The 24,581-nt window shown below is 36.9% G+C and overlaps 1 protein-coding gene across 1 annotated transcript in view; it reads left to right on the top strand.

The window, feature by feature from the left end:
* Nucleotides 1-24,374, top strand: part of LOC121418354 (neuronal PAS domain-containing protein 3-like) — a 52,693-nt gene extending 28,319 nt beyond the window's left edge. The window contains exons 6-11 of the mRNA XM_041612174.1: nt 10,398-10,513; nt 11,229-11,422; nt 13,285-13,391; nt 16,372-16,516; nt 20,300-20,424; nt 21,218-24,374. Of these exons, the coding sequence (XP_041468108.1) occupies nt 10,398-10,513; nt 11,229-11,422; nt 13,285-13,391; nt 16,372-16,516; nt 20,300-20,424; nt 21,218-22,563 (2,033 nt within the window). The 3' untranslated portion in view covers nt 22,564-24,374. The remainder of the gene's footprint in view (nt 1-10,397; nt 10,514-11,228; nt 11,423-13,284; nt 13,392-16,371; nt 16,517-20,299; nt 20,425-21,217) is intronic.
* Nucleotides 24,375-24,581: the final 207 nt, after the last annotated feature.

Below are 24,581 nucleotides of genomic sequence, written 5' to 3'. Positions count from 1 at the left end.
CCTACTCCTAAAAACTGAACAAACCTTGCTCCTAAAATTCAAGTATCAGGGGAATGCTGGGAAGAGCAGAATGGCAAAAATGCCCCCTTGAAATGAATCTATGAATATTAGGGCAAATATGAAGAACTTAAACGGTAAAATTAGAGCAAATATGGGGAAGGAAATGTCTTGACATGTCCTCTGTGTGGATGCATTCTGTTACCTCAGTGAATGGAACTAGGTGATTCTAAAATATTGTTATACATGATATTATATTTATGATCGTGCACAACCCACTCGGCTTTTTTATTTCAATACAAGAATGTTGGTGAGCTACCACATCTGTTTTAATCATATTTTCTTATATAGCATTTTCTTTATTATTTTACATATAAAATGAATATCAGACACTTTCGTTTTTCATTACCGTGTTTTGCGATGACTTTTTAATGAGCATATCATATTCAGCTGTGAAAATGTGGGGCTGGTGGCATATTTCAATCATGTTATGATATGTTTAAAATATCTGATATCTTTTGAGTTGTGTTTGGTTGGATAAGTCACCTTTTGAACCACAAGGTTTGGGGTTCAAATCCCACTGCAGCACTGGTGTTTTGTTGACTTGCGCAGCAAAATATTTGTATATATGATTTAGAATTCCTATTAAAAGAGAACAACATGCTGTTTTGAAGCCAGCGTATACATGTGTGAGTGATTAAAATATTGACCCGTTTTTTTGCCTGGTATTCTAACATGTGATGACAAATCAGGATGCTGAATCAATAGAATACTGACTCCAAGGAAAGAAAGAAGCTGCTACATGTTTGTAAAGACTGTTTGTGAGATGACAAGAGTATCATTTGCCAAATGACCAATAAAGCTAAAATACACATCCACCTCTTTATTCCATGACACCAGCCGTACTCTTAGTCTTCGTAACACCGACACTTTCAGGTCAATTTGCTGAGTAAATGCTTGCCAATTCCCTGCCACCCAGCCTCCCTGAAGAACCAACACCGGTCCCCCTAAAAGCGGACATGTGCAAACTGCGTCGGAGCGGCCCTCTCTCACACCGCAAACAAGAAGACCGGTTGTGGGAGGCGGGTGCATGTTGACACTCTACTCGGACGCCATGCCAGCTCCGCTTGCCGACTTGAGATGCGGACTGGAGTGCAATCTTGCCTTGTCAAGCATCCCTAGCCTCTACCATTGCTTATCTTCTTGTCTTCTACTCTCCTCTCGTTCTTATCAAGATGCCTCCCTTTCTATCTCTTCTGCTCTGATTCCAGCACCCTCTCCTCCTTATTTAACTTCTCGTCGTCATCGGTTGGTCACAAGTGGATGGTCCGGTGTTGAGTAATTAGCTGTGAAATGGGCTTGGTGTTTGTAAGATACTTGAGATACTGTTCTTTGAAACCTTCATGAATTTTACAAGGGTGTGGAAACCAAAAAAGGGGGAATGCAATCATGATGACACACCTTCATTTATAATCTTATTGTAAAGCTTCTTCATCATCACTTTCTGTATCAATAATTTGCCTCTTTTACTGTGTGCTCTCTTTCAAGTCATGCAAAGCATCATGGTCTTGTGGTTGTGCGAGTCAACTTTCACTTGTAGGGTTGTGGGTTCAGATCCCAGCAGGGCTTCAATCGATCCAAGGCCATGGCTGTAGGTTTCCTTTTGATTGGCCTCAGTGGCTCTCTCATTGGCTTTGGAAATTTGTAGCCCTTCCTTAAAATACTACTGCTGTTACTACTACTACTACTACAACAATAACTACTTCTACTACAAGGCATTTATATTGCGCCATCTATCTAGAAATACTCTTCTGAGTCGCATTATTATTATTACACAGCTTAAGCTCGAGCTTCCTTTCAGCACTCGATGCATTCATAGAATTAATCCTGACAGGTACCCATTCACCTCACCTGGGTTGAGTGCAGCACAATGTGGGTAAATATCTTGCTGAAGGATATCACGCCATGGCTGGGATTCGAACCCACGTCCCTCTTTTGAAAGACGACAGTAGTTACACCACAAGACCGCGACGCCCCCACAAATATCAAAATTTAAGACCTTTCCACAACCATGGCATTATTTTTTTTCAGCAAGAAAGTCGTCCATATTGTGCTGGACTCAACCCAAGAATGATATATTGGTACTTGGGCAAGAACTTTTCCCTTTCAATACTTGTGCACTGGATTGGCAACCAGTCTAAATCTAGGGTAGTAATGATAGCACCTTGAATACTCTGTTGGATAGATTCAAACACTAATAGATTACCATTTATGCTGTTAAAATGTGCAGTTTACCAGTAATAATAATATTAATGATTGCTGGATTTATATAGTGCTTTATGCCTGAGGATATAAAGCGCTCGCTATTATTACTTTGGCTTTAGCTCGAGCTACCATCACCGGGGCTCAGTGCATGCAAGGAATAAATCCTGCTGGGTACCCATTCACCTCACCTGGGTCGACTGCAGCACAGTGTGGATAAATTTCTTACTGTAGGAAAACACGCCATGGCTAGGATTCGACCCCACGACGCTCTGTTTGAAAGGCAAGAGACCATGATGTGCCCAGCCCTATTTAAGATCTTTCCCTTAGTTCTCTTTTTAGAATGAATTAATTTATATTTTATATGTTTTTTGCGCTGTCCCTCAGCATTCTAAGTGTTCTTCCAATCAATTCCCGTTGAGACAAATCTCAAGTTGTGGATGCATCCAGAAGCACCGGTGGCTAGACCTCTAGTGGTCTTGTGCATTCACTGGCTTCTAGACCATATCCTCAGCTCTACGTCATGTCTCATCTCCCTCACCTCCCTCACTCTTTCTGTTTCATTCCTACTTTATTTATCTCACCTCTCTCTTTCTTATTTTCCACCTATTTTCCTTTTTCTTTCACCATTTATTTCACATTTGAATGTGTCTTGTTTTCATTATGTTTCGTACAAACATCCCCACATTTGTGCCATATTTATGCTTCTTCTCTCATTATTTTGTGATTTACTTTTTTGTCTCTCTATCTCTCCCACCCTCTCTCTATTTTTTTTCTATATTCTCTTTCTCCCCTTGTTCTCTGTCTCCCCCTCTCACCCCTCTCTCTTTATATTCTCTTTCTCCCTCTTTTTAGTTCAGTCTCTCTATTTTTAAATATTTGCTCCTTTCCTTACATCTCCTTTTCTCCTCACCTTTCTTGCACCATCTACCTCTCATTTGCTCAGCTTCTACATTGTCTTTGAACTTTTCATTGTGTTTTTTCCACCAGCTGTCTTCCTCTTTCTCTCTTCAGTGCACTTTCTTTTTTCCTGTCTCTCTATTTCACTCTCTTTCACATAGACACACTTTTTTTTCTATCCCTAACTCGCTCTAATATTTTATATCTCATCATCACACTCTTTCTCTTGATACTTCATAAAAAGTAATTTGAAAGATAATTCACTTTTTATTCGAACCCAAGTGAACTTGTGTGAAAAAGAAACAACTTTGTTGATGATATGAAAGGCAAGCCTTGTAGATCTCTCCATCTTATACATACCTTACATACAGCGTCTGCAAATGTTTTGATACCTCATTATTTTGAGGAAAAAATGGATATTCTAGATCCAGAGGCTGAATATAATTCCTCTTCTTTCCATTCTGTTCAGATCACTTACAGTCATAAGTCAAATGTGACAATTCAGATTTCTTTAATGCTCCCACGGAATAAAAGGATGATACAGTGAGAGGGGTTCGGCAACTCCCGTATCGAGAGTCCATGGCACCTCCCGATTCCCGTTCTGCGACACTCAGGGGAGAGATAACGACCTATACGTGCTCGAAATTATTGAATAACTTTTTTATGCGCTCGAAAAATCGAACACGGCCCACAATGCCCTGTTGGAAGCGAAGGAAGTGGGAGAGAGCGGGAGAAGCAGTGTCCCGTCTTAGTGTGTTACCCCAAGAGGTTAAGTACTGGTGAATTTGATTAGCATGTTATTGATTGTTAGCTTCCACAGAAAATCAATTTTGGCAATAAGTTTGGTTTGATCAAAATGGAGACAACTACGCACTGTATATGTGTGGAACGAGGGTTGATGGAGTCAAATAATATTCATACAGGGGGCAAAAGGGTCAGAGATGAAAGACTCGTCAAAGATTTTTTTTCCTATATTGCCTCCTGAAAATAGCAAAATCAATAAGGTTAAGAAATCTAGATTGTGGCAATAGAATCTTGGAATGAAGGTATCAATTATAAATGAATAGTTTTCTTTTAAGTTTCTTTTTTGTAACTTGACCCAAAAAATCCATAAGCATAATCAGTCCTTGTAAAGATCTGTTGTAAATTCCTTTATTCTGTTCATATTGAAATAAAGAATATGTCAGTTGACTCTTCGAGGTACTGTCTTAAACTTTGATAAAGGTTTAATCAAAGTGAATTATATTGTAATATCATCTAAAATTCCAATCTTGCTTCCATTATTAATTCCTTGTAAAAGTCCTAAGTTGACATATGAGGATATTAGGTGCCCTATCTTAGTAAGGTTTTTAATTTTGATTTAAAAAATGGCCCTTTCATCTCTTGTTTACAAAATTAGTGATTTTATTTATTTTCAGCTCACTCCATGCTTGCGAAATGGTTTTATACCAAAAAGAAAAGCAATTGTTTTTATGTCGGATCACAACACATTTTATTTCATACCTTCCACATTGTAACAGTTTTAGGATATATAAATTTTATAACCAAAAGAGTGATGTAAGAGTTACTTAACAATATATCGAAAATATAAAGAGGACTTATGAAATCAAAATTGTCCAGTTCTACTAAAACTAATGTAATTTGATTGTCCTTAAGGAAAAACAACTGATCATTCTTTGGAAAACAACTAATCATTCTTATCCAGTATCCTTTTATTTGTATCATCTATTCTCTGCAATTTATTCTGGTCACAGGCATGCAAAATAATAAAATGATATCAACTATTTTCAGGTTTCTTTAACTCTCATTCAAATTTGCTTCTGCTTTGTAGACTGTTCATTAGAATAATGAGACTTAGTGAAAATCAATTTCGCTCAGAAGTACAGTACACCTTGTTTTTTTATCATTGTTTCTGTGGTAGAGCGAAACGATCATTTAGCCCCCACTCAATCTTATTGTCACTTAACTCTATACCTCTCATCTCAAACTCTTTGTTATGCTAATGATGTCTAAAAACTACTCCGCCTCTCCCGTTTTGAACCCTGTGCCATCAATCAACTGATGTTATCGAATGCAGTGGAACTGGTTCTGATAGATTCGACAGTTTTCTGATTCTTTTTCTTGGACGTTCTCCTCTCTTTGTGAAACATATTATCTTTACTTGTATTAATGGTTTATTAACATAATGAACTTTCAGGAAGTAAGTTTTTTAGTCTGCCCCCACTTGCTTTTGACTTTAATCACTTAATTAGTTTGCTACTGTCTTGTCTGTGGTATCTTTTTCATCATATTGTTTTATCAGGAACTTGGAGAATAAGATCAAGTTTTCTGATGTAATTTCTATATTTTGGTGAGCAGTGTGGTAATATTATTGTTGTTGTTGGTGCTGTTGAAGCTACCACTGATGTTGGTGATGATAATGACGAGGATGATGATGATAAACGGAGGATTAAGACGATAACAACAACAACATGTAAATGACTTTCTTTAGTGTGACGTATCGGCTTCTTGACTAGGTAGCAGATTATTTTGGGGTTTTTTTTCAATTCATTTATAATTCAGCTAGAGTTGGACACAGGATTCTATGAGACACATGTTCTACCAAAATATGTAAACATGCATGGTTTTGATAATTAAAAAGTTTGTTTACTTTCATAAAAAATTGTAATAGAGATGAGTCTTTAAGTTAAATTTTTCACTGTACCATTGTTAAATATGGGAAATGTGGTATCAAACTTGCAGCTTCAATATTGGGCCCAAAGATCTGATACATGTTCCAGTTGATGGTGTTCTACTAAGATATGACCTCGTCGACACTATTTTTTCAAATCTCTTTGGTATTTCACGTTACACACTTTTTACATACATAATATGTTTAAACATCGATGAATATTCTATTATTGCAAAATGACATAACATTTATTGATTTTATAATAATGATAATAACAACATGCAACATTTATATGGTGCCAAATAAAATATTTCAAAGTGGTTCATACTATTACCCTGGATTAAGCAAGGCTACCCTGATCGGGAGCTCAAGCATTCATGAAATTTCTTCCCAGCCTACCGGGTACCCGTTTACTACACCTGGGTGGAGAGTGGCAAATGTAGGTAAATATATGAGTTATGACATATCAGCATGTGATTATGTTCACACCAAAATAATTCAAATATACACTGCAAAAACTCCAGTGTTGATTTAACACCAGCCTGGAATCTGTATATGTCCACACCAGAGAAGTACTAAAACAACACCAGTTTGGAATCAAACCGATGCTGTTTTAATACTGATGGGTGTTGTATAATCACAATCTGGTGTTAGACCAAAACAAAACTGGGGGGTGTTTCACAAAGATTTAAGTACTAGTGACTTAAGTCGCACTTAAATGCCGACGCGTACATGATATGTAATGCGCGATCTTATTGATAGATACGCAGTAGTGCGCATCCTCATGGCACGATCTGACCAATGCGGTCAAGCCTTTCATACCGTACGCAACTCGGCATTTAAGTGCGACTCTAAGTCATACTTAAATCTTTGTGAAACACCCCCCCAGGTGTTGTTTAACGCTTCTCTGGTGTTGACATATATAGATTCCGGGCTGGTGTTAAATCAACACCAGAGTTTTGCAGTGTATAGGCAAAATAGAAAAATAGCATTCTTTAATAGGCAGGAAAAATAAGAACGATGCAAGAACTGAAGATGAAAGAGTGTGCTGTGGAAAATGGGGAAAGGAAGTGATAAATTAATTTGTGTAGGTGTAGGGTTGTGCATACAGATGAGGGTGATGAGATAGGGTGGTATAATGACATGGGGGAAGGAGGGACCTACACAAATGGCCATCAAGGGACCAATGCCCAGCACTAGATCTATTACATCCACCAAAACTCACTGTCTCAATTATTCCTCCCTTATATTCATCTCTTTCTGTCACTCTCTTATTCTTACCTCTTTCCATCTCTTATCCCCTCTCTCCTATTTATGTTTTTATTTTGGTGTCATTTCTCCTTTTCCTTGATTAAGATTCATATGGTTGGTGTGTTCAATGAAAAAAAATCAATCCTTTTTTCTAATACCATTTTGAAATAAGTATTTGTATAACCTGTTTCATTATTTCATTATCTCACTATCTCTCCCCTTTGAATGTTACTTTTATGGCTCCATACAATCTCTATTTTTCCTGTCAGTATTTTACCTCTTATCAACAATATTCCTTTTCAAAACTTTTATTTCTCTTCCCCCATATAATGATAAACATTTTAATTTATTTTCCTCTTTCTTCTGTTTTCCGCTAAATTTTTCCAATCTCGACCTCTGTCAAAAATGACTTCCTTTGCATTTCCCACTTTCTCCATTCTTAAAATTTCCTCTCTCTTCTCCTTACCTCTATCACTTCTTCCCATTTTCATCTCTTCTTGTCTTTCCTCTTTCTCTCCTCTTCTTCATTCATCCATCTCTCTCCTCCATTTCTCTTTTTTTCCTCTTACTCTTTTCACCCCCCTTCTTCACCTTTCCTCTCCTGTCTTCTTTTATCTTTTCTCTTTTCATCTTAATCTCTCCTCTCCTTTCTTTTTCACTTTCCCTTCTCTTCTTTCCCCTCTTTCTCGTCATCCCTTTTCTCTTCCCTCTTATTATTTATCCTTCTGTCTCTCTTTTCCTCATTTGATTATTATCTTTCTCATCCTATTTCTTATTCTTTCTCTTCTTTCTATCCATTTTACTCATTCCTTCTCTTTTAACCCTCCTCCCTCTCCCTCTCTCTCTCTCTCTTTCTTTCCTGCCCAACTTGTGGATATAGTATAGATTATTGGGGTGTGACTTATGAGGCTCGGAGGTATTAATAGATGGGCTGACGATAGTGATATGGGTAAATTGAGATGAGGAGTGAAGTAACAAGAAGTTTGAATATGTAATAAGCCTTCCTCGGTTCATTTATCACAACTACATAAGATACTTGTCTATGAATTATGGTGGAGAGAAAAAACAAGTCCAATTTCATCTTCCAAAGTATGGCAGTTGAGTGAACCTGTTTAAAAGTGAAAAGTAAAGGATAGATGCATTGATTGTTTAACTCAATACACATTATCCTTTTGACTTGTAATTTTTTTTTTTTCTTTTTTATTCTATTTTTGTATAACATGTTATTACCTGTTTGTACCATTAATCCAGAAAAGGTATAAAGTAATAAGAGGAAAAGCTTCATAATATCTTATGTTGACAGGAATTTATATCTGGAGCATGTATATTCATGTTTAAGTTGGTATGTCTCTCATTTTTACTCCTTTTTATGTAGTTTTCTCCTTTCTTGATTTTTTTTTCTCTGAAGAGATAGAAAATTACGTTTTGAATGTGCTATCTTCATGAGATATGAAAGTGTTTCTTTAAAAAAAGGGGGAAATTAATTTATCAAAGAAAATAGGCTCTCTTAGGCTGAAATTACTCTAAAATCTCTTCTAAAAATAAGAAACAGAAATATTGAATAGAAAGTAGAGTAAGAGATGCACAATTTTTTCCTGATAGCATTTTTCTGATAACATTTTCCAGTTCTTTTAAATTGATACTCAGTTTCTGAGTAAACGGTACATCATTGTGTAAGAGAAGTTGAGTTATGCGTATATGATGCTAAGGGAATATCAAACTCAAAACATTAACTTTATATCTTCAATGAAATACCTTAAGAAATTAATTCTGAATGAATGAATTCTGTCCATGGATGTGAGTGATGGTGTGTTATCCTATATGATGATGGTAATAAGCATTTGTTTAGTGCCATACATCTAGGAATGATCTATTTCGAGGCAAACCGTCCATGGAAAATTATTATGGCAGTAAATGTAACCGGAGATCCTCCCTCTCTGTCTTCCATTTTAATGATCAAAGAGTGTAAAAGCATGTAATTCTAATGTAAACAAAGGGACTTGGCTGTTATGAGAGATCATGATCTCATGCATTGATGATAAGATGTTTGATAGAAGTAAGAATGTTGTGGATGTTAATGGGATTATTCGGGTAGAAGACTGGAGTAATGATGGCCGAGACCCAGGGAGTTTGGATAGGATCTGGAGGGGAATTAGAAAATCTAATTTGGTCTGGGTGCGTTCGGACGGATATATCGAGTGCGTTCTTATGTACCTATCAGAACTTCTCTGGATCACACTGATACTGAATGCAAGTTTTCAGTGAAAGCTTGGAACTTCTCAATGTGATGATGATGATGATGATGATGACAATGATGTTGAGTATGATGATGATGGTTGTGATGGTGATGGTAATGATTCCAAGCATTGATATCCATTCCTTGTCATTGATCAGCCCACTGCTGTCTATTCCTCTATATGATATAAGTCATGTACAAAATAATATTACAATATTGTAAAAAAATCAGTATCCTATTCCTCTAATATGGTTGTAAATAAAATAGAATCCATATAACCATATTCAATTTTTTTTATCTGGATGGTAACTTTGTTTAGATTGATTGGAGGAAACAAATTCAATATGAAAGAGAGGGAAGCGAGGAGTTTGAAGGCAGTGCCCAATAAATGAACTCTATATAATCATAGATGGACATGTGTTGTATGAACCATGGTAAAGTTGCTCCATTTTATAATGTAACTTGATCAAGTGAGTTTCAAATTCTCACAGAGTGTTGTATTAGTGAATGTTATTAAGTGGAGAGGTCAGATTTTAACTGGATTAGATTCTCAGCAATTCAACATGGATGATCATAAAACTATCAAGTGTTTTATTTTGGATGGATTGCTAAATAAATGTTGCTCATGATTTTTATTCAACATGAACATGATAAAAAACATCGTTATCATCATTGTCCTCCTCCTCCATCTCCTCCTCATCATTATTATTGTCCTCATTGTCATCATCATCATCCTTACCGCCATCATCACCGCCACCACCTCCACCATCACTGCCACCACCACCACCATCATCTCCAACACCACCATCTCCATTATCAATATCATCATCATCATCACCGTCATCATCATTATCATTATCATCATCATCATTATCATCATCATCATAATTATCATCATTATCATCATTATCATCATCATCTCCAACTCCACCATTTCCATTATCATTATTATCATCATTATCATCTCCATTATCATTATAATCATTATCATCTTCATCATGCATTTCAAACTTTCTACTTTCCAATTTCTTCATTGTAAAAGAAAACATTACTACAAAAAAAATTATTCTTGTTATACAGATGATGTAACTCTGAACATGACAGCAACATCAGACAGAATGGAGAGATCATTCTTAATAAGGATGAAATCAACTCTTACTAAACGAGGCGTCCACTTCAAATCTTCAGGTTATAAGGTAACTTATGGCATAAAACATATTTAGATTCTTTTTAATCGTACGAGACTCTTAACATTGGAAGAGAAAATCTGTTTCAGGGCAATAAATCACCATGTAAAAATGTTGAAACACCGTGAAAAACATTGTAACATCCTTTATTTCTTGTATTGTGTGGGTTTTTTTAAATTTTTTTTATAGAAAATGCCCTCTGGAGGGCGTTTTTTTTTTTGGGGGGGGAGGGGGGGTTCATGATGATCATAAATGAAATATCATATATCAATACTGTGGATTGTGATATGAAAATTTTATCATGTTATCTATACTTTATGGCATTTTGATCATCTACATAGTTTATGAAATTTATTGACAATCTTTTTTTTTCTTGAATCAAACATGGAAACTGTAAAACGCATGTTACTTTGGGTCTTTAACCAGCCCAGCTACTTTGTATACTGTTTACTAATTGGAGATTTGATTAACCAAGTTCTATACCTTTGCATAATTTATAAAATCAATTTTTTTAAACATTTATTCATGCATTCCTCTCACTCAGTGTGTAACATATTTGTTTCAATCTTGTATGTGAATCTTGGAATTTGTTAATGTGTTGACTTTTAGAGAAGTGTTGGAATGAACTTTGAAGTTTGAACTTGCAGAAAAATCATTTTATTAGCACAAAAAAAACTGATATGAGTCACTTCAAATCATCAGTAATTCTATTATCTTGGCGAAGGTGATTCATGTAACAGGTGCCCTCCGTCCCGAGATTAGTCTGTCACAGTACAACCACCATCCTCCCAACGTCCTTGGCTTCGTCGGTGTTGGGTACTCTCTACCGCCCCCTACCATCAGCGAGGTTCGTCTCGACCCCACCATGTTCATGTGTAAGGTGGACCTGGACTTTACCATTACTTTCTGCGAGGCCAAGTGAGTAGCTCTTTCACAGTGTCCCTTACCATCAGTAACAAACACTTAAAGTGATTGGTTAACATTGGTTTGACTTTTAAAAAATATGAGCTAGAAGGTCACACTTGTCACCTGTGTCTAGGATATGTCTAGGAGTGGAAGCGCCGTGGTGTAGCGGTTCTGACTCTCGCCTTGTAATCAGAGGGTCGTGTGTTTGAATCCCACCATGGCCTAGCGCCCTTTGGCAAGGCGTCAATCCACACTTTGCCACTCTCACCCAGGTGCTAATTGGGTACCGGTAGGAAACAACCGTCATTGTGGTTGGTTTAGCAAGTTTGCGCCTAACAGGCTGCTTGGAATGCTATGAATCCAGTGACCAGGTAATAATAATTGTAAAGCGCTTTGAACAGTCGTAGATTGATAAAGCGCTTTATAAATGCCAATTATTATTATTATGTTACAAAAATGAAGCCCAGAAAAAATTGCGTTCAAAAATAATCATAAAGTGCTTCAAAAATTGAAATATAAAGTGACCGGAAACACCATCTTAATTTCATCCTATACACTTTTGTGTACTATTTAGGTGTCTATAAGACGCCTATTTACAAAATCTGGGTTTGCCTTGTAGTTTTAGCTTTTCATTCTCAATAATGGTAGTTTTCAGGGTTTTATTAGTTCTAATACATGCACTTGTACACATGTTTCATCTTGGTTTGAGAATTTTTTAAATCGGCTGCTCACAAAGTTAAACAATACCTTTAAGGGATGTTGCAAGAAAATATTTGCAAGTATCTAAAGCCACTTTGTGATGGATAGATCAATTTTAGATCTAGCAAATCAGACCACATTCCTCATTGAAAAAAGCATATCAGGGCCCTGTTTAAATAAAGAAATAAGATTGATCAGATTTGTCCCAACTATGTACGGCTAAATACCTATGTTAACATCCAACATGCAAATTGGTTTAAAATGTTTTCTAGGTATGATCTGTATTCATGTACATTCGTCGTTCTCTTGAAGACCCAGTGTGATTCATTGTTTGTTAAAGAGATTTTAAATTTCCTTACAGTTGAGATCGATTGAATCAATCTCAACTCTTTGTATGGGGCCCGAAAATCAATTGCAAGTTTGCAATTAATTTCGAAATTATCATTTTTTTAATATTGCAATATGTCTAATTAAACATATTACATTAATACATACATTTTATTATGAAGCATATGCATAAATTGGTTTACTAATGTGTGTTATAAAATGATTTTTTTAATGCAAAAATTGATATTCTTATTGATCATTTATGTCTCAACTGCATAGCAGAGCGAGACTTTAGTCGCTGCTTCTCTGGCGGTGGCGGTGTCAACATTGAAATGTTTACCTTAGGTTAAGTCTTTTAAATGACATTATAATTTGGAAAGTATATGGACCTAGTTCATGAATCTTTAGACATAAGGGTAATCAGGTATCACTCAAAATCCTGCCTGAGTTTCAGGTCACATGACTAAGGTCAAAGGTCATTTAAGGACAATAAACTTTGGCCATGTTGGGGGTAATTGTTGGGTTGCCATCATAACTTATAAAGTTTATGGATATAGTTAATGAAATGTGGACATTTGGACTGAAAAAAAAAATTAAAGCACATTTAAATCATATGTATAGTATGATATTTAGTACTTAAGTTCTAAATTTACATACATTTAATGATAAATCATTCTCAGTAAGCTCGTGATCCTGTAAATCAAGTTTGAATAGGCGTATTTCAAATTGTAAATGCAAAAGCTATTCTTTTTTTAATGGCATAGTTAACTGATATCCTTTTTAATCAAATAAATTATTTTCTAAAAAAGATGTTTTTCTTTCGTTTTGTTTGTTTGTTTTGATATTAGGATTGGTGATTTTCTGGACCACTCTGCAGACAGCATTATTGGTAAAAGCTTCTACAGTTATATTCATGCTCAGGATATTGCCAATGTGCGTTCAAGCCACCAAGATTGTAAGTTTCTCTATCAATTTTTTTTTATTATCCTTTTGAGAAAGAGCAGTGTTAAAGGTGTTATTTTAAAATATAAATTAAATATAGTCATAAATTCACTGTTTTATCAGATCTGTTTGAATTATCAAGAAACTTCAATGATTTGTATATTTGATATCATTTTTAGAATGATGGGGAAATTGATTGAAATGAAAATTCTTTATATATCACCAATTGATGGGTTGTCAGTAGGAATTAGAATTAATTATTTTTCGACCTAAAGCCACTGTGTAAAGGCAATTTGTAATAGAAAATAGTAATAGAAAAAGATACCTTTTGGTAATTTATAAACAATATTGTTTGCATGAATTAATGAAATGTATATAATCGACATTATTTTCAGTATATTGAATTGAATTTAGTTTGATGCTTTATTTCAACTTTTTCTTTTATCCAAATGATTATATATTTAAAGCTTTTTTTTTTTGTAATATTCCCCCTTTTCAGCTCAATGCCAATTTTAGTGTGTAATGAAATGTAATGTAATTTTCACATTCACCATATTTCACATTTCACCATAATGACACATGTTGGATGGTCCCTGTCAATAACCAGATTAGTTGTGAAATTAAGTGAACCTTTCCTACCAAGTTCACCAGTATTAGACACCGTTCTCACTACCATCCTAAAACTAGTTTAACGTGTAATAAGAACAGTCAAAGCAATCTTCGAAGCGATATTTCAAACCCATTCATAAACCACCACGTGATGTAATTTTCAAGACTGCTTTGCCTCGTTAAGTTAGTTTTAACGTAAGTGAGGACACAACCATTCTTAGGGAAGCAATCTTTGCACATTTTGAGTGCTTCTCCACACACTGTATAAAATGCCTACACTGTGGTTTCGAATTTTGCGCGAAACATGTCACCCCACTGAGAGCCTTCCCATAGCAACAAGATCGCTTTACGTGAAGTGATTTTCAAAACTACTTTCGGGTGATCAAATGGGAATGCTAGCAAAGTGATCTTCCAAACTGGTTTCCTGAACCGGTTTCCAATAAACTAGTTTTATAAAATGTCATGAGAATGGGGTCTTAATGCATTCTCTACCATCTCCCATATGAGACTAATTGATACAGAGAGAATCTCAAAATCTGGTAACTAAAGCACTATGCGCTATGAGTAGCTAGTCTTAAGAAATAACTATTAATGATAAAGAGAATGAAATAGCTGATGATTTTATTTCTATGAAGAAACTAACATATTTTGTGGGAGAAGGTGCTTGTTTTGCGACTTGGTAACATCATTATTAGAGTATGATTTAGATATGTTGTTGGGGCGATATTACAAGGCTTCATAACTCAGAATGTTGCATTATGGGTTAGGAGCCTGGCCAGATTTGAATAGTTGAGGACTTGAGCTGGTGCGAGGCTGCTGGTTTGTGTGCCTTTTAATGTTTTCATGAGATTTGAGTCTAAATTGAAAGATAGGAAATGATTCAAAATGAGATGAACAATTAAAGAAGGATGTGGAAAATATATACGGAAATCAGAAGATATATTAATGTATATATGGGTACTTGAGTTACTTATTTCTAGTATTGTTTTCCTTCAAATAAATATGGCTTGAACAAAGTATTGATGTAGACTACTTAACCAGTGCAACATGCATGATAATGGTTCTGTAGTTGCAATGTGTTACTTCATTTTCTCCTTTTTCCTTTCTATTACTGAATGAGTACATTTGGATAGACAAATTATTCTTAAATCACTCAAATACATTCGATCTTTAGGGCACATTCTGGAATGACGTCTTATGGGATTTCTACTCGGGGATGGCAATTTCCTGCAGAAATTGATTTACAGGATCTGCGTATAACATGGAGGCCCAATTAAGCCGTAGAGTGTAAAGGGAGTGAGAGGGGGAGTCCTGGGTTTAATGAGAGTTGAAAGAATGACATTGGGGTCTTTAGCCTGGGAGATAAACTGATCTTAACATGGCGAGGGGAGTTCTCTTCACGCCATCCCAGACGAAACGATCATGGTCCTGATTAAAGCCTGGTGACACTGCGGGGCTGAAGAATCTTCCGATTCCAAACTGGAAGAGCTGACACATACGCATTCTTTGGATAATTCACATCCTATTGCGGGACAATGTTTCCCCCTATTGTATCTCGGAGATAGTTTTATCGCTAAAATCAAAGAATAAGTATCATTTTAGGGGAGGACTGTGGTCTAGTCCTCTGATAAATGTCAAATATTATAGACCACCGTGATAAGAAGAATCAATGGAAACTAGGATTAAAATCACAACAGACTTATGTTATCATAGTTAAATGAAAATTTCAATATATGAGTGAGTCCAGCTTGTGATATAAGGTCTACTTCTCAGACATCACCCTTATCCAAATGTCATTCTACATTTATGTCATATTTTCTGTTGAACTGCATTGTTTTATAAGAGACATTTGGATCTGATAAAGAAGCAAGCAGTTGAGAATAACTTGGAAGAAAAAATACATGTACCACTATCAGGGAAAATTCCTCTGGGGCTTATATTATGCCTCCCAAATGCTCAAAAATAACCCTAGAAACCCCCAAAAGAAGCCCTGGAAAAATCCCTTTCATTGCCATTGATGATAATAATAATAATAGTTATAATAATATTTGAAATTTATATAGCGCATAATAGTCAAAAGACTCTCTATGCGCTTTCCAAAATATATTTAATTACTAATACATTAAATCTTATCTGAATTATGCAATAAGCCTAAACCTTAATCCTAAAATACTTGATACAAATTAGAACAAATTAAATCAATACATAAAGTTACATCACTAATGAAAGGAAAACTTACAATATTTGACAACATAATATATTTGACATTATAAAAAGACTATATATTGAAGCAGTAAGTTGTGAAAAGTGGCACCTAAAAATAATGATTTTTTTTCCTGACCAGTATATATTATTTTTTTTGCCCTTTTTCTTTTAAAATCCAGTACTGAACAAAGGACAGACTATCACCAAATACTACCGTTGGATGTTGGTGGAAGGAGGCTATGTTTGGATCCAAACTACAGCAACACTCTGCTATGCGAAAAACTCAAATGATAGCTCATTTATCTTCATAAACCAAGTCCTTAGGTAATTATGATGATCCCATACACCCAAATAGACTTGGCAATAGCAGTTTTGGATAATAAGTTGTAAAGTTGCACCCATGTGGAGCATTAATCAAGAATATGTGAATACTATAATACATGTACATGTATATTTCCTGAAAATTATCTGTTGCAGGTATTTTGAACGGCAAACATTCAAAAGTTAGTGAGTTTTTTTTTTAAATAAGAATGACAATACTTACCATATAGCTGGATACCACGTTTTCCAGAATATGCTATGCACAATTATCATTAGTGTGAGCTCCACTTAATTTCGACGCTCAGTGCATTCAAGGAAAAAATCCTGCCAGGTACCTATTCACCTCACCAGGGTCAAGATCAGTCCAATGGGGGATTTTAACACTTTGGTGGTGTTAGAGTTGAGAGTGTGGAAAAGGATACTGAACCAAGCTCCAATACTGAGCTGGTGGGTGTCTCATAAAACTGTTCCTAGGTTAGGAGCGACTTTAAGAACAACTGGCGATACTTTCTTATGCTCTAAATGATCACCAATGAACATCTAATACCCCTTTCACGCTGCCCTCTTCATTTTTCGCCGGCGGACTTTTCCGCCTGGCATTCATCACTTCACCAGCGAACAAAAAAATGTACCCTTTCGCACTGACATTTCTTCCCCGGCGAAAGTCAACGGGCGATTGCAGAACAAACGAAAGAAAATTGCAAACATAACTTCTTACCTATTACAAAAGGTATAAAAAAAATTAATTACAACATATTTTGGAAGTATTAAGAGAAAAACAAACAATACCACCTTGTTTTTATATTTTAGCGCATTTTATACATGTAAAAAGTTGGTTTTTAATAAATATTGTTAATAAAAAAATTATATTCGAGGGTATCTACTTGGCCAAAGCATTCAGCTGAGCTTGCAACTATCGCGCGCAGAATTTCCGTATAGGGGACTTCGGAAAAAAAAATTTGACCTCTGACGTTATTAAAGAGGAGAAGTTCTCCAGTTTGCTTTCATACTGGCCTTTTCATCGGCGAACTTTACCAGTGAAACAGTTTCGCCAGCGAAGTTCTCCACCTCTAGAGGTGGAGAAGTTCACCGGCGAACTTCACCGGTGAAGTTCTCCTGTGTACATTTCATACTGGACACTTTCCCCTTCGCTGGCAAACTTCACCGGTGAAGTTCGCCGGTGAAAAGCGCAATAGGAAAGGGGTATAATGGTGAATATCATTTACCATAAGAAAGGATTACCAGTCGTTCTTAAAGTCACTCTTAACATACAGACAGCTTTATGAAACAGACCTCTGGGGCCCGTAACACAAAGCTTAGCAATGATCGTAGAAACAATTTTCTAAGATTGATTCCATTGACTACAATACACAATCAATCATGAAAATCAAGCGTGTGATTATTCGCTAACATTTTTGTTACAGGCCCCAGGTCTCATGAGTGTTTTCTTTAATAGATTTACTGTTTTACGGGCTCGTTTCATAAAGGACTTGCAACTGTTATAAGTTTGTCATTATGGCAACTACCATGGAAAACTTTATTTTGATTGGCTGCTGAGCCCTGTTACCATGGTAGTTGCCATAATAGCAAGGTTACAACAGTTGCAAGTCCTTTATGGAAACGGGCCCCCGATGTTGGGAGGTGTGGAGGGTGATCTGTGTGTGTGCACTGGCTGTCAGTCAACTGTTTGCATGCATTCTAGTGTGGGGGTGGAGTTTGAAGGTGGGCGTGTTTGCATGTGTGTTTTGTGTGAGGGAGGTGGAACAGTGTGAGTGGGTATTATTGGGTGTCTGTGCATGTGTTTTGTGCTGGGGTGGGGATGCAAGATGAATGTGCATATGTGCTTGTGTGTGGGGGGGATGAGTGTGTGTCCCTGGCTGTCTGCACATGTGTTTTTATGCTGGGGTGCATGGGGATGCAAGATGAGTGTTCATATGTGCTTGTGGGGGGAGTGAGTGTGTGTGTGTCATTGGCTGTCTGTGCATGTGTTATTATGCTGGGGTGCACTGGGGTGGAAGATGAATGTCCATATGTGTTTGTGTGTATGGGGGGGTGAGTGTGTGTCACTGGTTGTCTGTGCATGTGTTTTTATACTGGGGTGGGGTGGAAGATAAATGTGCACATGTGTTTGTGTGTATGTGGGGTGAGTGTTTGTCACTGGTTGTCTGTGCATGAGTTTTTATATGCTGGGATGGGGGTGCAAGATGACTGTGTGTGTGTTTGGGGGAAGGGGAGGGTGAATGTGTCACTGAGTGAGTTTGTGTGTGAAGAGATAGGGTGATTATATGTTACAGTGTGTGTGTGTGTGTGTGTGCCAGTGTGGGTGTGGAGGGTGAATGTATGTCACTGTCTGACTATATAACCATGTGTGTTTGTGTGTGTGGGGGGGGGGGTAGATCGAGGGTAATTGTGTGTCACACTATCTTTCTTTGTGCATGCATATGCGAGGGGGGGCTTGCAGGGGAAGATCGTCACCCTACGCGGGTGCCTGGATGAGAGGAAAAGGGAGAGGAAACTGAATGTCAGGAATGTGTTCCTCAGAGAGATATTAATGATATGTTAGTCCAAAGCTCATTGTTAAATCACCCAAATTCACTCTGGCTTTACATACATGCATACCACGCATTCATGTATGTATTAACATTAGGAACTGAAATATATGATCACTAGGATGAAAACATACAGAGATATAATTGAATAGCATTAATGTAATACTGAAATAAAAGCAATTATACATGAGATCATTTGCAAGTGTGTTATAAATGAGATGAGAGGGGGATTGAAATTGAATGGAAATGGGGATGGAAAATTATTGAAAAGGAAATAAAGAATAAGAAAAAATGTGGATATCTAGCTCAAAAAAGTATAGTATATTTTGAAAGCAGAATATTACATGTATGTACAATGAATTTACAGTGTTTTCATCATTTAGTTAAACTTGTGTTGGATGTCAGTAATTAGACATGTGTAAGATTTCTGCTTTCTCCACACTGTTCGTGGCAGATTTTCTTATCTGCATATTTTGTGAATTCAATGCTATTGAATCATCACCCCTTTCAGTAACTCGTGATTTTTCGGTTTGCAACAGGCCTGCTCTAAAATAGTCTGCACCACACAATAAAAATTGCGTTCACTAACTATATCAAAGCCGCACTTCTTTTTTTACCATCACTCATTCAAAACCCAAGCACATAATTGATAACTTTCCTGGTAGCTAAACACACGATATTCAAAGTGGAAGTGCTCGTATTCGCTGCAAGGCATTTTTGGCCGGGGCCTGGTGCTGCTATCATTCATAAACTATTTGGTCTGCATCTGGTGCAAATAAAAGTATCACCAAAATAGCCCAGGCCTGGTCTGGACCACAAGTTACTGAAAGTGGTATAAACCTACCAAACATTAATGTCTTTTCCTGGACCTTTTTATGGGTGTATATCTATGAAGAAAAAAGAGCTTTCTGATTTGTTTAATAGATTCAATTTTGATAAAAATGAGTTAAGATTCAACATTTGAAATCTAAAATAAATCTTATGGCTAATGCAGACAGAAACAAAAACTGTATATTTTGTCTTGAATCGTTCGTATGACAAGAAAGATAAAAGTTCCTAACTGTTGAAAGAGAGACGGAATGTATGATATAGCACTATATATCTAGTTCCCAGGTGCTATATTTTTTTCATCCCAACTTCAGTTCAAGCTACTGATTCCTCTTATGATTTCTCTGAAATTGAAACTCATAAATGTTTAATATAAATACATATTTTTCTTTTGTGCATCTATTTTCAGTCATGTTGAACATGGTAACATTGCTATGGATATAAGTCAGATTCCATCATTAGCCTCTGATGAACATATAGAACTCTTAGGAACATCACCGACAAGAAATAAAACGTCACCATGCCGTCATTCAGGTTTGAAAACAATTTCTCTCATTCTTTATTCCTCATCTGTATTTGTGTCCCAAGTTGTAATAAACAGTTACAGTTTCACTTATCTTTCTTTATCTCTCTCTCTCTTTAGCATTCATTAGATGCTATAATGTTATTTCTCATGTTTTTCTATCTATCCCACCTTCCCTGCTCCCTCTGTCACTCTCCTTTTCATTTTTTGTCTCTCCTGCCTCTGCACTATCTCTTTCTCATGCTCTATCTTCTATCTATATTTCCTGTCTTTCTCTTCCTCTCTCTTGTCATTTGTCTCCCTATCTTTTTTTCTCTCTCTCCTTCCTTCTCTATATCTTCATATGTATATTCCTATCTCTCCCCCCCGTACCTCCCTCCTCTTCATCACATTCATCTCTTACTTGTCTTCCTATAAACCTTTCTTCCAATTAAGCTGTTTCTTATTTTCAACACCGATACATTTGAGTAATCAAACAATTTCTCAGCAATATCTCTATGTATCCCTCATTCTCAGTATCATATTTATTGATTTCATGACAATATTTTCATGTTTTCCTCCTGTGTAGTCTTATTTTATTTTTTCAGCTACTGCAGACACCTATTACATAATTTTGTATATTCCATTAGTTTCCCAGAATTTCAGGATTTTGTAATTGCTAGAAATTCGATATATTCATATTTTCAACACCCCAAATATATTGAACTCTTCCTTGAGTAGATGATAACAGTTGATATGATCATACAAGTATGTTCAAATCATTAAAAATCAGGTTTTCTGTTCTTTGTGTGTGTCATTTTTCAGGAGACGAGGCTGATGGAGTCTCAGACCAGCAGTTAAGAATAGTTGGGGATAGCAACAATAACAGCAAGGGACACCAAGGTCTGCCAGAGGGAAAAGCAAGAAAGCGCCCTCAGAGTCCCGAAAGGAGAAAGAGTAAAAAACAGCGTGGTGCTCAGATCACAAGGAATGAACCCACTGGTAACCATAGCGACATAGAACATAAATCTGAGATAAGTGGGAGAGAGAGCAAAAGGAAAGCTAATTCAAGACTCCTTGCACAGAAGCCTAAAGCCACACCCGATGTTATCCCTAAGCAAGTTATCATCAGGTCGGACAGTCCAAATGAAAAGACTCTGACTGTCCTTGGTGAGAGAGGGGACTTCAGAGAGTCCGAAGACTATGCTAAGAGGAGTAAAGAGCGATTGCAACATACTGAAGACGTCGTCAAGGAAGTGATCGAGGACAAAGGGATCCATCATTCACCACCGGCAATGTCTCCTATAAATCACATGCAGGCTTCATCTTCCTTGTTAGCTCTTAGTGTCAGGAATGCAAGCAGGCACGATGAAGAAGATATTGTCCGGGTGCCAACAGGAAGCTGGGAGAACCCTCCAAATCGAGAACTGCCTCCGGATCATAACGGAATGATCCCATCACCGGACACTAATCACACCCGTCTCAGTCTGGCCCCTATGAACACAGTGCCCAAGGGGGTCTTTACCACCCCCAGTCCCAAGACTCCTGACTCTCTTCTTACCCCTCCTCTATCAGACTCGGCCAAGAATCAGTTCTCTCTGCCTCCTGTAAGCTCACTGACATCGCCCAAAGCCAGACCAACAAACACTGACAGTATTACCCCAATCTTCACCACCGAGAGTTCAATCAGTCGATATATATCACCATCTAGCAGCAAGCACGAGACGGTGTATCCAATCCCTTCGCCGTTGACCCAGAACCCATCTGTAGAAAGCTTAGACTCCATGAGAAACATGGTCAAACAGGAACCCAGTTTCTACAACGCTCGTATGTTGGGCGTGCCATCATCTTACACCAACATGGCTGCGTATGCCAACTATGGACAGTACAATAATCTTCAACATTACAACGCTACCGTGAACCTGACATCCAGGGCCTATCAAGCCGCTGCAGCCAGTTATGATGCTTCTATGTACAAGAACTACCATACCACCCCTGATCTACCCATAGATCTATCGTATAACGGTGTGACAGGTATCCCTATCATGTCGCCAGCTAATGGACCATACTTCCCAGCCGCTTCTAGACTCCAATACAACATCACAGACGGACAGCTCAGCTTGAACTGTGACAAGACGGGACTGGACAAATCAAAGACACCATCGGTTTAGCTAACGTAGAAACAGAGATATCCTGTGTACGAGTGTGTGTCCACATGTTATTCAGACTACAGCAGTATTACCCAGAGAATTCTAAAGAAATTTGTCATGTTATATCTGACGAAAAGCGATGTGAGATGACAGAACAAAGGATACATTAAGCATCCAATTGCCAAATTTTTTTGTAAATATTGAGATCTAATCTTTTATTGACTGAATTTTATCTCTGTAAGTCAGGAAGTTTTATTTGTTGTATGTGAGCATTCGATCACCTTTTCACATATCCATCATGTTTAGATACATACTTGATCCATTATCTTGATGTTGAATTTGTAGGTTTAATTGTAAGGGAAAGGGTTTCTTTACAAAAGTCTGTGCCTCCTCTTTCCTTGGTTTTTAAACAGGAATCAATCATTTATTCCTGTTTTATTTCTTTTTTTCTGCTTAGAGAAAAAAAATGGGAGTCTGAGATTTCCTCTTTCTCGTCATCCCACATGCAACTGATCACTGATGGTCTGTTCTTGCTGTGGCTCAAAACAGAAATCCCACTTAGCGTCTTTACCTGTTTAATCCTCTAGATTGCCTCGGCTTAATCTCTTACGCATCTGACCAATGGGTTTTTCTTGATGTGGCTTTAATATTATTCGTAATTCCAAAACACGTAAATTGCCTATACCTTGATGTTCGTTAATCCGAAAATGTTAAAGGGTTCGTTTGTGGCGTTATTCCGAAGGTTCGTTAATCCGAAGGTTTGTTAGTCTGAAAACAAATTACTAACCTCATTTACAAAAGTATGCGTTATTTTCTGCATACATTCAACAATAGGGGATTGGGAGTGTCTCAGTAGGTGGTGCTGCACCAGCCAGCTCGAGTTTGCTCAATCTCGAGATTTTAGCCTGATCGGCCCTCTTTGCGATTAATTTCGAGATTCAAGAAATCTTGTCTCCACCATTGCAAGAAGAGCGATTCCTGCTTGAGCAAGGCATCAATGCATCATGGTCTGACGCTGTGAATAAATAATTGTGAGTGTATGTGCACCTGTGAATTAGCGGGATAATTCGTAGAATAGCGTGATATTTTGCAAACAATCCCAAGTTGACTTGGGATTGCAATCTCGAGATCAATCCAGTGAACTAGCACTATAATTGCATCTCCATTACAAATAATCTCGAGATTGTTCAGATCAGGATAATTTACTGGATCAGAAATAGCGCGTTAATTTGAAAACTCGGGCTGGTGCAGATAGCCCTAGTGGAATTCTGCACTCTGCACGTTTTCCACTTAATCCCCTTCTTTTTTGTTTTGACAAAGGAATGGGAGATTGAGATTGTCTCAGAGCAATCTCACACTCAGCATTCCTCACCCCCTCTTAATCCCCTATTTGCTGCATTGGCAAAGGAATGGGAGTTTTTACTTTTGTTTAGGTATCTAGCCCAAATTCCCAAGTTTTCTGAAATTTATGTGAATGTGGGAAGAACACGGAAGTTAATAGAAACACAATTTTCAGACTTAAAAATCATGAAAATCAAAGCCAGTTCAATTTAAAGAAACCATGGATCACTTGGGAAAATCTTCCAGTCAAAGTGTTCGCAGTAAAATCATGTGTTTGCCAAGCTTATACTGCTGTGCACATATATCATGGAAACTTCAGTTTTTCTAATAGTTTTACTATTTACAATTCTTTATCTTTCTGTTTTCTAAATGCCACTGAGGAACGAATAAATTTGATGTTTAAAACCACAAAGAACACGAAATTAGCATTTTCAAAAAAGGAAAATTTGAGACCTTTGTCCAAATTCCGATTTCAAGTGAAATAAATTGTTATTTTTTTTTATGGTAAACCGAGAACAACAGATTTGTTTGCATGGTATGCTCTAGGGAATCATAATGCTTTTTGGCAAGGGTGGGGATGGTGAAATCTTAAACAAAGATTCTCCTTGCAAGGATCATAGAATTTTTACTGGCTTCCCAGAATTACAAATATAGTTTATTCAATGTCCTTCAACAAAAAGTTTGATCCCCAAAAAAAC

Source organism: Lytechinus variegatus, chromosome 7 (assembly GCF_018143015.1).
Source record: "Lytechinus variegatus isolate NC3 chromosome 7, Lvar_3.0, whole genome shotgun sequence".
Lineage (NCBI taxonomy): Eukaryota > Metazoa > Echinodermata > Echinoidea > Temnopleuroida > Toxopneustidae > Lytechinus > Lytechinus variegatus.
The sequence above is the reverse complement of the archived record's forward strand: the minus strand, read 5'-3'. Positions and strand labels throughout refer to the sequence as shown.